The sequence below is a fragment of the Lepidothrix coronata genome, unplaced genomic scaffold (assembly GCF_001604755.1).
Source record: "Lepidothrix coronata isolate B3197 unplaced genomic scaffold, Lepidothrix_coronata-1.0 Scaffold235, whole genome shotgun sequence".
Taxonomy (NCBI): domain Eukaryota; kingdom Metazoa; phylum Chordata; class Aves; order Passeriformes; family Pipridae; genus Lepidothrix; species Lepidothrix coronata.
Window position 1 is genome coordinate 260,651 of NW_016690415.1, and position 15,141 is coordinate 275,791.

General features: G+C 38.6%; 1 protein-coding gene across 1 annotated transcript in view; it reads right to left on the reverse strand.

Moving 5' to 3' along the window:
- Positions 1 to 15,141, reverse strand: part of MRPS28 (mitochondrial ribosomal protein S28) — a 73,839-nt gene that overhangs the window by 30,505 nt on the left and 28,193 nt on the right. The window contains exon 3 of the mRNA XM_017834564.1: positions 5,347 to 5,400. Within this exon, the coding sequence (XP_017690053.1) occupies positions 5,347 to 5,400 (54 nt within the window). The remainder of the gene's footprint in view (positions 1 to 5,346; positions 5,401 to 15,141) is intronic.

Here is a 15,141-nt window from a genome sequence, read left to right on the forward strand (position 1 = left end):
CAGAATATGGTAATACCAGATACAACACTTAGATTACAAATCAAACCCAAAATCAAAACTATGTCTGTAAAAACAGCATCAGTTCCCTTTTTATCCTCAATAAGTTGAAATCGAATAAATAAATAAAGCTCTAAAACTCATAAATGCAAAATGAGACTCAAAATTCAACAGCCTATATAAAAAAATTTTCATAATATTTTGGATACCATCCTTCACCAGCCCCCCTATGTCTTCTTCAATTCCAACATATGTTTGTGTCTCTGCTTGAGATAATTTTTGATAGCAGGCAAACTAATTAAACATTCTTTAGAAGCCACAGGGCTGAAGTCACCGCGCGGTGACTAAACACTGCAGCTGTCAGGAGAGGCAAAGTGGGTTCCCATCCTAATCCTGCACTGACCTCGGAGCCGAGCCTGAGAACCTGTCAGAAAGGTGCTCTCACAGCACAAGACAGCGAGCAGCAGCTGCTTATGCTCAGCAGGCTGCAGCCAGTCTTTTTTTTTACTTCCATTTTTTTATTCTCTTTTTTTTCTTTTTTTTCCCTTGTATTTTTTTACTGTCACTCTGGATACACACTGCATGGCACTCGTGTATGCACATCCCTGCTCCTGGTGAGAAGGAGCTGCCTGTGAGCTCAGTTTTTGACATGCTCAAGCCCTTATCAAGATGAAACCCAATGTCCTCTAGTCAAATTGCAGGCAGAAAACCTGCGCCCACCTTGTGCGTGGGATGAGAAGCATGAAAGATATATTTAAAGGTATTTCCAAATCCAATTAAATGCAGGTATTTGACAATGTTAATTCTTTTATGCAATTAACAATAGTATTAAGCTTTTTTCCCCTTGAAAATAAAGAAAATTAATTTGAAAAGTATATCAATAATACAAGCAAAAGGGAAAAAGAGCCTCTTTAATCATACTAAATTAGTCACTAAAGCATAAACATGTGGCAGAATATTTAACGTATCTTTAATTTGAAGGTGTGATTTTTCTTAAATACAAGGCAGAAAGCAGAGAAAAAGCAACCTTTTTCAAGTATTTTAACTGAGATGCAATGCAGATCCAATATTAACTCAGTGAAAAACCTGACAAATAACAGACCCGAGATGGAAAACCTGAATAATGCCTTTGAATTAGATATTCATTCAAACAAACGAACCTCAGTGATTCAACTTGGAATGGTCTGTCCACAATGGCTCAAATTACTAAACTGACTTGAAGACAGCTGTGTTCTGCCTGAAGATCAATAAAGGAGGTGGCTAATCAGTAGTGACAATACTCTTGTCACCATGCATTTATCCCACTTTGCTCTTCATGGCACCTCAGAGCAGTCTAATCTTCTAAAATAAACAAGAATGCAAAAATCATGACTGTTTATCGAAAGCTAATTCTGAAAGGAAGAGACTGAAAAAGGACAGTTTCTTGTAGGAGTTACTTAAATACGATTTAAAGAATTACTCACCATCTCAGCATTACTCAGAACAGCCTCATCAGTTTTGCTTCCAGTTCACTGCAAGCTCTGGTTCTTATCACAAGTATCCAGAATCTTCCTTTGGTACCACAAGCTCATCCTTCCATCACTAATTAAACAACTCATCAAGTTTCCTCCTTCAATCATAGAATCATAGAAAGGTCAGGGTTGGAAGTGACCTGAAAGGTCATCTAGTTCTAATCCCCCTGCCGTGGGCAGGGACACTTTCCCCTAGACCAGGTTGCTCAAAGCCCCATCCTGCCTGGCCTTGAACATTTCCAGGGATGGAGCATTCCCAGCTTCTCTGGACAACCTGTTCCAGTGCCTCGCTACCCTCACAGGACAGAATTTCTTACTAATATCCAATGTAAATCTACCCTCCTTGAGCTTAAAGCCATTCCCCCTTGTTCTATGAATGCCCTTGTAAAAAGTTCGTCTACAGCCTTCTTGTAGCCCCCTTTAAGTACCAGAAGGTTCTATAAGGTCTCTCCACAGCCTTCTCTTCTCCAGGTTGAATAATCACAACTCTCTCAGCCTGTCTTCATAGGAGAAATGCTCTGGCCCTGTGATCATATTCATGCTGCTCCCCTGGACCCGCTCCAGCAGGTCCATGAAACCTTGAATACATAAGGAAACAATGAACAAGCCTAAAGGGTTTTCGATCCAACTTTTGCAAATTTGACCCATGTATTTCCTGGTTTTGTACCGTGGGGCGTTTCGTGACTGGAAGACTCATACTGGTTTCAGTGAAGAAAAACTTAATTACAGATAGCAAAGTCTCAACCACACTAAGTTCTCACATAAAACTTGTGATATCCAACATCAAGATATTGAAAAAAATGTCATTTCATGATTGATACTGGTCTGAGCTCAGAAAAAAATACATCTTAAACTAGCCAAGCAGGGTTACTGCCTTTTTCTGAAGTAATTTTCAGACATTCTGCTTTCTTACTGCTTCTCAAAGGTACATGACAAATGTAACTTAGATGACAAAACCATCAGACCTCCTCTAAGTGCTGGGAATTGAGGAGAGCACTTGAGTTCCACCACCTCCTGTGAAGAGCATTTTCCTGCTAATTTCTGGGACTGCATCAAGCCAGCCAAAGACTGTCAGGAGAATGGGAGACAGGTAAGTAACAGGCACCTGGTAACAGCGCCATCACTCCTCCAGGCATCAGGCCCTGAGGAAACAACAGCTAGAAGTTCCTTGGTAAAACAGGTTACCAGGAGCTCATCAAATCTCACCTTTGATCAGCACACTGACTTATGAAACAGCACTGTATTAGAAGATATTCGTCCCTCGGACTTAAGAGTTATTTCAAGACACAGGGCATTATTATATATATGAGAGATCTAGTGGGCAGATTTCTATTATCTAAAGGTATTCTTGACACTGAAGCACGTGGAGTTATTTATTCCCAAGTGAAAACCTAAGTCTTCAAGACACAGGCTCTGCAAAGAGTGCCTGCCTGCATGAGAACTACCCCATGGCACACCTCTGTGCTTCAAGGCAAGCTGCGTTCCTTCAGCTGGGGCTCCCTCTAGGAAGCAAACTTCCCAAATGAGATACGAATTAAATGCTGTAAAACCAAAATTCTGTATGAAACTTTACCCCTGGGAAAAAGAAAGAGAAACGAGTGGATTGCTTGCGACAGGTGTTAGCTGTGCCTCTCGTGGCACTACTGAAATGTGCGCACGCACATGGTGAAGGGTGCAGGAGATGGGACCTAATAAAACAAAACTCCACCGACCTTAATCTACAGAAGGGTGTGGGCAAAACTGCTTTTAAACTTCAAAGGGAAGTTGGTACCATTATCCCATCATACTTAACTAATACTCAAAGTGACGAAAACCTTAAGGGTTTATAAACTATGAGCAGCTGAGCCTGGATGCACTGACTATACAACATAAGGCTCACTACTGTGAACAGCCCACAAAATACCTATTAAAACTCTGTGTAAGAAGTTTTAAGCTTGATAACATGAGTCTGCACAGATGAGCTCTTTTAAATAAAAAGTTTTTCTTGCCATAAGTGAGAATCCTGAGTAACTACACAGACTGTTTCCAACCAGAGATTTTTAACAGCCTCATTATGACCTGAAATAAAAGATGCTTTTCTCGTGAATCAAAATTTTTACTGCAAAAATGTATGTTTTTATTTTCTGAGAGGTTACCTGATTTATTACTAAAAATATTGAAGAAAAATTTTATATTTTTGTCAGTACACATCACATAGTTCACTATATAATTAATGCTTCTGCTATGATTGAACTTGGTTATAAAGCAACCTTCTGCAAAATGCCTAAAAGCTGTATTTTCAAATCAAGAAAAGAGGATTACCAGAACAGGAGATATGCTGTTAGGGAAATGACTGATCTATAAAATGGGATACTTGCTATATTGCCAGCTGCCCTAGGTGTTTGCCTGCAGAGAGAGGCTGTACTGCTACTCTCATAACTATAATCATTTGCCAATATACACCTGACAGGTGCCAACTTCAAGCCCGGGTAAAACAAAAGCATTACTACAGGCACCACTTCTGCAATCATATCCCTCTATCAGCTGCAGGGTGCAAGTAGCTAAAATAAACTGTTCATGGATAAGCTGACCACGCTGCTAGATTGCATGTTACATGCATTAAATGCCAATTTGCCCAGTCATAAAGTTTTGATTACATTTAATACTCTAAGGGAGAAAATAACGGACTTGAGGGGATACACACAGTATCTGTAGTGGATCTTTTCAGAATTAAACCTTCTCAAACTTCATTTTCTAATCATGGTATTGGATGGTTTATTCCATTTTCACCATCTTCCTCATCAAACAATAGGAATTCCTTATTTCATATTCACATAGATACAGAGCAGCGTTCTTGCTCTCCATCTGCTGGCTCTGCAGCAGCAGTTGACCATGACTTCCAGAACACTCTCACTGCTGATAAGTCAGCAAGGAACAAAACACAAAAAGGGTTTATCCTACACCCCTTACTATTAATATTTTATGAAGTTGTGTCTGTAATGAAATGAAAGTAGACATTACAGAACCAAAAATAATCCCAGAACTTATGGGATATGAAGGTGATGACTTGGGCTTTATGACTTCAAAGAATTCATTGCTTTAATCATACTAATTTCTTCTGAGTAAATTTACTCCAGACTGGATATCTGTTAAGAATGCTATTTGTTTTTATTTACTACATCATAATAATTGTGATTATCATTGATTTATATTACTGACATAACATTACTGACCTCACAGCTTATGATGTGCCATATTCTAGAGTCATTCTACTTGATCCAAGTGTTAATTTAACAGTTACCTTCAAAATAATCCCACAAACGGAGCCCACCATGAGAGCTGGTATCCAATCTCTTACTGACAGGTTCTAATAACCAGTACACTAAGTTCTTTTAAAAAGCTAATAGCAAATTAAAAGTTGCAGATATATATTTGCACTCTTGCATGTCTCTGAGAGACAGACATACTCCAGTACACACGCTAGCACAGAGCAGAGCTTTAGAAGATGGACCCATTGGACAGGCTGGGCTAAAGTGGCAGCCAGTGGTTAAACAAGGTGGTTTAACTTATCCAACAACTTCTGACGTGCTGCATGATCAAACTTACAGTGGAATCAATGGGACAACTCCAAAGAAACTGCTTCTCTGGCTTCCCTAAACACTCCTGTATCACACAACACTGCTCAAGCCGAGGACAAGAATGACCCAGGTGCCAAGAAGAAAGTGACTTTTAAAGCACACTAGCAATATCTGCCAGCATCCCATTTATGTTCTTTGAGGTTTTCACATATCTGATTTCCCACTCACTTGATTTGCCTGAAATTTCATTTTACTCTTTTCCTACCCAGGGCACCGGTTACCTTGTAGTACTACCACAGTCTGTCCAGATGGTGTTCCAAGATCCACTCCAGCTTCTACAAGGAAATGAGAGGCAGTCATTAAAAGCCCTCCTGCCTCTCTTTTCAGTGGGAAAACTAAAAGACTGTGTAATTGGGATTAGATGGTTTGGTGCGAGGCCGAAAGGAGCCAAACTACAGATCTGCATCATTTCAAACCAGTTTACTTGAATTTGCAGAGGTTTTCAGAGGGTCTCTTGCAAGGAGATCATAAAAAAACCCCACCGCACACAGAACACCACACTAAGCTGTCAGAGAATAAGAACGATAACCATAACATCGATGAATGGGAAAGACATAAAAAAAACCCCAGGAATAAAGTGGTTAATTTTCTCAATAAAGGGAAATCATCAGTCAAGTCCCATGGAATGTAATACTTCGATCTATATACAAACTGTCTCCCCTTAAAATCTGTAAGAAGGTTATACTATTTACATTAATAAAAATAATGTTAGTCACAAAGAGCTACATAAGCACCTCACAGAGCAGTGGGAATGGGAAATAAAGTGACAAATGAAATTCACCATAGGTAAGTGTGAATCAGTGCACACTGAGGGAAAAATATCCAGACTTCATGTGCACACTAAACTACTGTCTACTGCTCAGGAAAAAGATTGTGGGGTTACAAGACATGATTTTAAAGAAAACATTTGCCTCAGACTCTGAAACAGTCAAAAACCAAATCGAGCATTTGCTTTTACCTAAGAAAAAGAAAACTAAATAGAAAATATTTTATGCAGCTGCACAAAATAATAGCCTTAAAAAGTGATCCTTTTATTTATCCTCTCTCCTGTAAGAGAATATAGTTGAACTTCCAAGTGTGTAGAGAACAGTGGGAAAAATATCTGGGACTGTTCAGCCTCAAAAAGGAAGGACTGAACGGTGTGACCAGTACCCCCTGACCCTGACCCCTGGTAAACCTCAAGTTTGTGTGACAAACAGGAATGCATTTGAGTCTTGAGTCACAGAAAACACTGAGTGAGTAAAATGGTTCATTGTTGCTTCTAATTTAGGAGTAAGTGGGCATTAAATAAAACCGGCATGATAAGCTAAGAAAAAAATAACTTCATTTATCACAGAGGCTACGATACTCTGTCACAAGTTATTGCAGGTGGTGAAACAATTGACAGAAGTTCAAGGAGTGTTTTACTGGGGTAGGGGAGACCAGTGAAGGGCTATTAACCACAAGGACATTATCTCTTGCTCTGGAAGACCCTCCAACCACAAGCAGCTGGAAGCTGAACAAAAGCACCGCTCCCTTATTGCCCTGTCCATAAACCTTTCCCAGGCACTGGCTACTGTTGGAGACTGGGTACTGCAAGAGGTACTGCTGTCTGACCCAAAATGGCTGTTTTTACATTCTTGTTTCTGCCACAAGAAGCCACAGGCAACCACAATGAGAGGCTCTGGGGGTAGGCAATCAGCTCCCAGGCAGGCTGGAGAGAGGCAGATGCAACAGCTCAGCTAACAAGTCCTTCCCTTCCTCTCACTTCTGTGTTCTGCATCCATTCAAAACACCTTAAAAATCTCAATTATTTTCAAATATCTCCAGATATGAGTTAAATAGATGTGATTAAAGGGAAGTAAAGTCTTTAAAAGCTACCCTTATACTTAAACCAAAACATTCAAAGACCAGGAATCTCACCACTTACCTGGAAGAAAAACTTAGTCATTGAAAAAGGAAAACACAGATGCCCTGGAAACTTTCTGTTCTTCAAACAAAAATGAAAAGGTTCTAAAAATCACTGGTATAAAAATACTGATGTAAAAATTAAGTCTAAATCTAAATTGAAGGTAATTCAGCAAAACTTTATTCTTTCTTCTCACCAGGAATGCAACTTTGTTTTAACTGGTTTAAATTTTTTAAACAATTTAAATTTTTTATACTTGTACTGCCTCTCATTTGAAGTAATAAAAACCTGAATAAGTGACTGAAAAATGCATGCTGAACAAAGTGTTACTCCTTTCATGTATTTATACCTCTTAAAATGCACGCAACTGACTCAGCACGTTTTAACACGATTTAATCAAAACCAAGAGATCCTAGATTGAAAATGTACATTTCCCGTGACTGAATAGGTGTAGCTAAGAGTTTTTCCACAGCTAACCCTTTATTCTCAGGGAAACCCTTGATAACATACTTTATTCACCAAAAACTCACTGTGACTGACGTTCATCTGACGTGGCAGAGGGTCACACTCAGTATCAGTGCTTCAATGAACTAAACAGAGTAGTTTGAAAGGCCACAAGTGTCTTTTGACCAGCGACTACCTGTCCTTACTGCAGGATATCACAGATACACCACGACAATGGCAGATATGGGGCTCTTCCCAAAAAAATGAAGGGAGGTCAGCCAATGCCATCTTCCCAACCCAACCCATTTTACCACACGTGAGGATTTGTCCCACCGCCCGGCCTAAGAAATTCTCTAGACAAAAGGACAGACTCAGTGGTTTCTCAGACAACCGTAGACAGAGAGGAAGGATGGAGAAGGAAGCTGTATGGATCACCAACATGGGAAGGGTGAAAAAAGTCATCGTAATAATAATAACATCTATAAAAACACCCCTTTATATTTATCTAGAAAAGCTATTTATCTAGAAAAGTTATTCCTTATTATTTGTTTTTTGGAGTGGGAGGAGGAGTGGACACACATGATTTTCTTTCTTCATACATAGCTTCATAACTACAGTATCATGAAGGTTTAACTCTGCAGAATCACTGCCTATCATTTGATTCCCAACTCTGCATACGTCCGACACTTTGTAACTGTACCTTTTGATTGCCAATATTTTTTTTCAGACCCCTTCTCCAACTTGTCAACTTAATTTTCAAACCTAAAGCCATATTACAGTTTAAAGGAACCAGAAACTGGATTAGCAGCCTCTCAGCTGGGCATCACCTACACATTTAACGAGTACACTCAGTATTCCATCACTCTGATCAATAATGAAAACAGTGGTACCATTAACCCAAGGCAGCGTCCCATGGAAGCAAACTCAGTGAATCTTTTCATTGAGACAATGAACTACCCGCTGACAATCATGTACTATGGTTTTAAAATGAGTTTTGCATGTATTGTATAGCTCCTGACTTCCTAATTTGCTATCAGAAGGCCACTGAGATGTCACAAAAACACTCGCCGATGTCAAGCTTCTGACATGCACTGTTTCTCTTCTGTTCACAAAACATATTGAATTAAACATTTCAAGTATGAGTGAAACATGTGCTATATACTTAATTTTCAAATAATTTAGCTACAGAATTTTTCACTGTAAATATTCATTATAAATTCCAATACGTATTTTCTCATGGTAGATCTTTATTGATCCTCGGAAGTTCTCTCACAAAACAACTGGTCTCAGACAACTGGGTCAAAATGTTATTTTTACAAGTGTCTAAATACAAATTCACATAGACCTGTTTAATTCCTCAGAATAAACAAACACACACGCAAACAGTTTACAGAAATATAATTTAAGTATGGACTTTGCTCTTCTATTTCTACTTAAAGTGTGTTTTTTATTCGATCTTGTTATTTATTATTAAATACTAATACCAGTAAAGACTATTTTTGGTACTGAGTTTTTGTACAGTCAGACTGCAATGCATTATTGATGTTGTTGCACCTAAAAGAAGATAACTTTTAGACCTTCACAGTTTGGATTTAGGTGTTTCATTTCCACTGAAATTTAGTGAGAGATAGAAGAGCTCAACTATTGTTAATACCTCCGGAAACTTCCTCAAACTTACAACACTTTTTTCTTCAAATACGGGTATGGGACATTTCAATATTCACACAGAACCCAAGATGCAGTCTTACAAATCCTGGGGGGTTTCTTAATTGTGAAAACCATGCCCGTCTACTTTACAGACACATCAGCTAGAGAAGCACCTACCCTACTGTTTCTCTGAATATGAGCCTCTACAGATACAATGTTATCGGCTCAATTTTATCCCAAGTCTGTATCTTTGTATTTCTCATTTTAAGATCCAGCAACCTAGTCCTGAAATTATAAGTAGTTCTATTATTTCATGTTTAAATAACAGGTTTGGTGGTTTGTTTTCCATTTAATCTGTATCATCCATCCTATGATAATATAGGATTAATTGGTCAACTTGATGTTATATTTTTCCCACCAGGACTGTAAATAGGGCATAATCTTGGGAAAGAAGTATCTATTAATAATTCTTACAAGTAAATCATCCTCATTCTTAAAAAACATGCAGTAGTTCCCAATTTGAAAAGAATCACTAAAGGTCATAAATGTTTTAAAAAAATCTTCTCAGCCTGAAACTTCAAATTCTCCCATTTTTCTCTTTTAAAGCAAGTATTGCACTCATTCTCTACATCGTGCAAAACCAGATTTGCTCTGCCATTTCAACTTCATCTTCCTTCAACTGCAGGCCACTATGTGCAGCGAGTCGCTGCTAAGCTGCTTTTATTGACAGGTATCTCCCGCCTCACCACATCCCCACGTCCTTTCTTTTAAAGTCTACAATGGTGAAGCTGGATGGGAAAATGCTTGGGTGCTTTGTTTCAGGTCTGAGCAGCATCCTGCTTTCCCACAACAGGTAGGCACAGGCAGAGAGTGCTGCTGAATGCAGGAGACCTCGCCAGAGGATCAAACCACTAGTTACTGCTACTGTCTCAGGCACTGCATATTCTCTACTGACCATGGCTCTTTGCCAAGCTCTAATTAAGACACTTCAGTGTGTCAGGGAGTTAACCCTCTGCTGCACATACCTTCTCCAGAAGCACCAAGGTATGAGCATATTCTTTCTAAAAACACCCGAGCAGCTTTGCCATTACTGGTACTGTGAGGTCTCCAAGCCCTTCAAGTTTTTACCTTGCCAATTCTATAAATGAGGATGAATTAGAGGTAGTTGGCATCATGACTTTTAGCAGCATTTCTAAAAGTGAATAAGCATTCCTCCTGTATGAATTTGGTGTGTATTGCCAAGTCTATTTTCTTTTGAAGAAAAATATCTCACTTTGTCAAAGAGCAGAAATTCCTTTAAAAAAAATTAAGAACAGGCTGTAGAAAATTCTTTACTCTCCAAATAGCTTTTTGTTCTGTTCTTGAAGGCTGTAGAGCAGCAATGTTGCTGTAAGGGAAATGAGGAATCTGAACAATCCAGAGCTGCATTTTTATTTCACAAGAGATCAAACATAAACACAACATTTGCTGATCTATCAGTCCTATCTATTGGTCTCACGCAAAGAACAACCACCACTGAACTGAATGAGGGGAAGCTGTGACAACAGTCTGTGACAATAGTCAGAGGGGGTAAAAGGAAGCCCATGCCGAGGCTGTTTGCATCTACTGTAATCTATATTTTCTTCTTCAAAAACCCTGTTTAACCACTGCATCCTGTCTGTACATGGAAATCTTCCCTAATGAAAAGCAATATAAGTCACAATGTGACTGAGAGATAAACTAAGTTAATTTCATTCCAGTAACTGGGGGGGTGGGGGGAATAATCATAACTTGGATATGAAAAATGTCTATGTGAAATAAAACCAACAGGAAAAAGCAAACTGTTTCAACTTTTAAAGAGGTTAAAAAACCAGAAAATGTAGTTGACCAGCCAGCTGTCCTCATATTGCAGAGTATAACAAGGCATTTGTAATGGAGCCCTTGATTACTTCAGGGCAACAAAAATCTGAATATTACAGAGTCTAAACGAGGTTAATTTGTAAGCCAATTCCACATCTTTGCTCTTACTGTGCATTAGCCCCAGTGGCAGGAAAACCAGAGCTGTTTTCCAAAGCCATTACTGATCTGATCTAGGTTAGGGACAAGTTTTCCTTTTCTGAAATTTAATTATTTGCTTTAGACAGTATGTTAACAACTAAAATATCTGATCCTCCCTATACCTGTATTTCTGGAGAGCAACACCTGAGTTCTTCATTTCGAAGAAATCCAGAAACCAACATATGTTACATAAACAAGCTCATAATGTTGTCTTAGTATTAGACAATACTGCCCATTTTTAAACCAAAATAAATGAGATGTCCAGTGGGCTTAAGAATTTTTTTTTTAATTTAGTAAGAATAATTTCAAACGTTTTGTGCTATTTCAGTTCTCTGCTGAGATAAATGCACTTTTTTAAAAACCTGAAGAAAATTTTTGTAAGAAAAAATGTTACCATTTAGCTGGATAGTTACCAGAACCACAAAGTCTTTTCCACAGGCTATATAAAGACAAATCCTAAAAGGAGTAGTGGCAACAGATAAGCCTTTTTCTACAGGTATTGCCCATTCCTGTGCTTCACTGCCATATTTTCTTTACAGGTGTAATCCACAAACACTATGTATTGGAAAAGGGCTGTCCCACTTGGTGCTATCGGAACATTAATTCCAGTACCCAAAAGGTATGCCCTCAAATATATTTTTAGAAAGGTTATTTCGGTTTCCATACAATTCTTTTGAACTCGCAGGGGCAATGTGTGCCAAGTGTGCTGTTGTTTTTACACAGAGGTTATAATATCCTGGGGCCCTTTGTTGAAACAAGCCAACTAATTTCTCTCAGAAACCTGTTTTCTTTTTGACTCACACTTCATTCTCCTTCTAAGAAAGGTACATGAATTAGGCCCATTTAGATTATCATTACATATGCATCATATATGAATTGCATATTTATGCATCGTCTTTAGGGCTGACTTTACCACTAAGTATATCAGCTTCAGAAAGAATCCTATTGATTTCCATTTCCAATGCATACATACCAGTTGATGGATAGTACCATTGCATTGTGAATAGTCTCACAAGCTAACTCATATAAACTAAAACAGAAAAAGAGATGTATTAAAAGTTAATTGCAATCTAATCCTCCATGAAGACAAGTCCTTTTAAAAGAAAATCAAGCAGAATTGTTTGTAAAAGGTATAATAAATTACTGTAAGTTTTTCAGGCAATAGAACATGCTACTGGTGAAAGATAAAGGAAAAGCTGTTAAGCATTGAGCAGAGATATCTTGTTTTCCATTTAATAGTAAACATTTCAAGTACTATCATCTCCAAGAAAAAAAAAAAAGAAAAACTCCTCATTACTAATTTCAACTGAAATTTTTTATGGTTGCCTTTCACTTCTGCAAGCTACCACTGCTTGAAGAAAATTAATTAGACCACCAACGTCATGAATTTTTCATTCTGGGAAAACCTCATGAGCCCACACTGACGTTATTCTCCACCAAGTACAGGTCAGGATATTGAGTACACATATTGCATGTGCACTGCATATCCAAGAAGTCTACATTCACTGCTCTCTTATTTTGTCTAGAACTGTAAGAACTTTGTCTATAATGCCTTACTGGCTGAAGCATGAAGCTAAACTACACATACCATGCAAGGTTTGCCTCGATTTCACTGATGTCACCTTATTGCTCCAAAACACTGAGCACGTAATAATTCCCACATCTAAGTTTTCAACCTTTCTTTCATTATACAGCACCACCTTCCAAACATACAAGAGTGGTTAATGCCTATTTCAGTAAGTCGGTGATGTATCTAAGGAAAAATCATCTTTGCCACTTTGTAAAGTGTATTCTTGTAACTCCTTTTGAATGGCATGCAGAATTACAGATGAGACATCACAGGATGCACATGACATCAAAACCGGGGTATCCAAACTAAAAGTTTGCTCAAGTTTTACTTATTAGGTCAGGGGAAAACACAATTTAACCAGGAAGCTTCTTGATCTCTGCTGAGAATTGTCCATTCAAGTTCTTTCTGAACTTCCTTTTCATAATTGAGGCAGAACAGGTTTTCTCAGTTACAGAATTAAAGTATTTTAAAGAGTGTAAGGCATTTACAGACTTCTACAGGGTAAATGTTCAGTCTCATTTGTCTACTCTACAGATAATACAGCTTAGGAGAACACTGACTTAGACCATTGCGTCTTTTAGATAAACATTATTCCTTGGTATTTCCTTTATAGTAGAAAAAATCAGTGGCTGCTGAAAAGGAAATACTCTATTTTGATTATTTGTTTTAAGTAGAGAAATGGGCAAATGGTTTAGAAGATAGAGCTACAGAGGTGAGAAACAACAAATTCCTAAGACTATCAAGTATTTTTATGAGCTTAATACATCTACTAGGAATGCATAAATAGAATTTTCTGTATATTTGGAAAAATTCGTGTTCATGCAGAGGCAGCAAAGATACTGCATATAGTTGATATAGCCTACAAATGTCACTAAGGAAATTTATTCCTTCCTGCAGCAATAAATATCGAACAGCCAAAGAGTCAGATAATTGTGAAGATATAATTTAACTGTCTTTTGCTGGAAGATGGACTTGGTCTTTCCCTACTGTCCTCTGCCTGTAAAACATGATAATGCCAACACATTTCTAGATACACCTGAAATATTTTTAGTTTGCATTTTTTTACCCTTGCTTCTTGCATAAGGAAGCCAGTCCGTTCCCTAGAGGCCTGTAAGGAGTAGAAAAAGGTAGAAATCAAGTAAAAAAATCAACCCACAGAGAAAGAGAAAAAGCTAATTACACTACAGATGTACAAGACCATTTTAGAGATCCGCAATACAAGCAGATCCCCTTGAGTCTGAGCAGATCATCTTTTTTCTCTCCCTGCTCCATGAGTGAAAAACCAGCTCTCCTCTGTAACACTGGACATGCCTTTGAAGAAAAATGTTTCACTCCTTTGGCAATTACAGTCCTCCCATAACTATGGAAGATTTTTTATATATATAAAATATATATATTCGCCACAAAATGTAGCACCTACTCTCCCTGTTGCATGACACTCCACATTGCAACAGCGCTTCAGAATAATTGACTCCAGAGGAGCAGCACAGGGATGCAAACGCAAGGAGAAGCAGCTAACCATTAATTCCTGCATGAGATCCCTTGAAGCAGGGATTTATCAGCTGGCTGCATTCCTCTCCTGCTCGGCAGCCAGGGCTGCCCAGCACTGAGTGTGCTCCCAGCTTTGATGTGCCATGAAAGTCACCCCAGGCCATGTAACCCTCTCTTTTATTTTCTGTAGTGGTTGTTGTCTATCCCAACCACTGAAAGTTGCACAGGACAGAAAAGCAGGCTGTTTTAATAATTATGTATGTTATGTAGAGATCTCTTCCCTCCCATCAGAAGGGGGGAGAGCAGAAGGGGATGAGAGAGAGGATGTGCCAGACTAATTCACATGCAAATGTGCCTAAGTTCCAAAGTACATTAAAAGAAAAAGCAGTTCCCTAAAATAATTTATGGCCAGGAATGTTTTACTACCCTTGTACACCTACCACTAAGTTTTGAAATGCTGGCCTACTGCTAATGAAGGTTTGTTATCTAGAAATCCTGGCAACTCTTCCTCTGAGGACCAGAACCATTGTAAGCTTCTCAGTTTAGAAAAAAAAAAAAGTTAATGTGGTGGCTATTTGCAGAACTGTACTGCGCAACAGGATGATAGAAGTATTTTGCAGCTTCTCTAGATCTAAAACCCCTAAATAATAACAGCCAAGCCTGCAGCTATGGGAAAAATGTGATGCATAATGTAGCAGAAATACCCAAGTAACTGCATTCGGACTTATTTCTGCCTACATGGATAAAGTATCCACCTTGTTGACCTGTCAGTCTCGCTAATCCACCCTCTATTTTCAGTTAATATCATTAAAGTTCAGTGCTTGAGAGCCTGGAGGGAGAGGCGAGCACCCCATCCCCTTTTTCCACGGGGCGGTAACCAGATGTCAATGGCCGCAGCTGTGACTACATAATTACCTGTTTGCATGAACGCGGACCGCA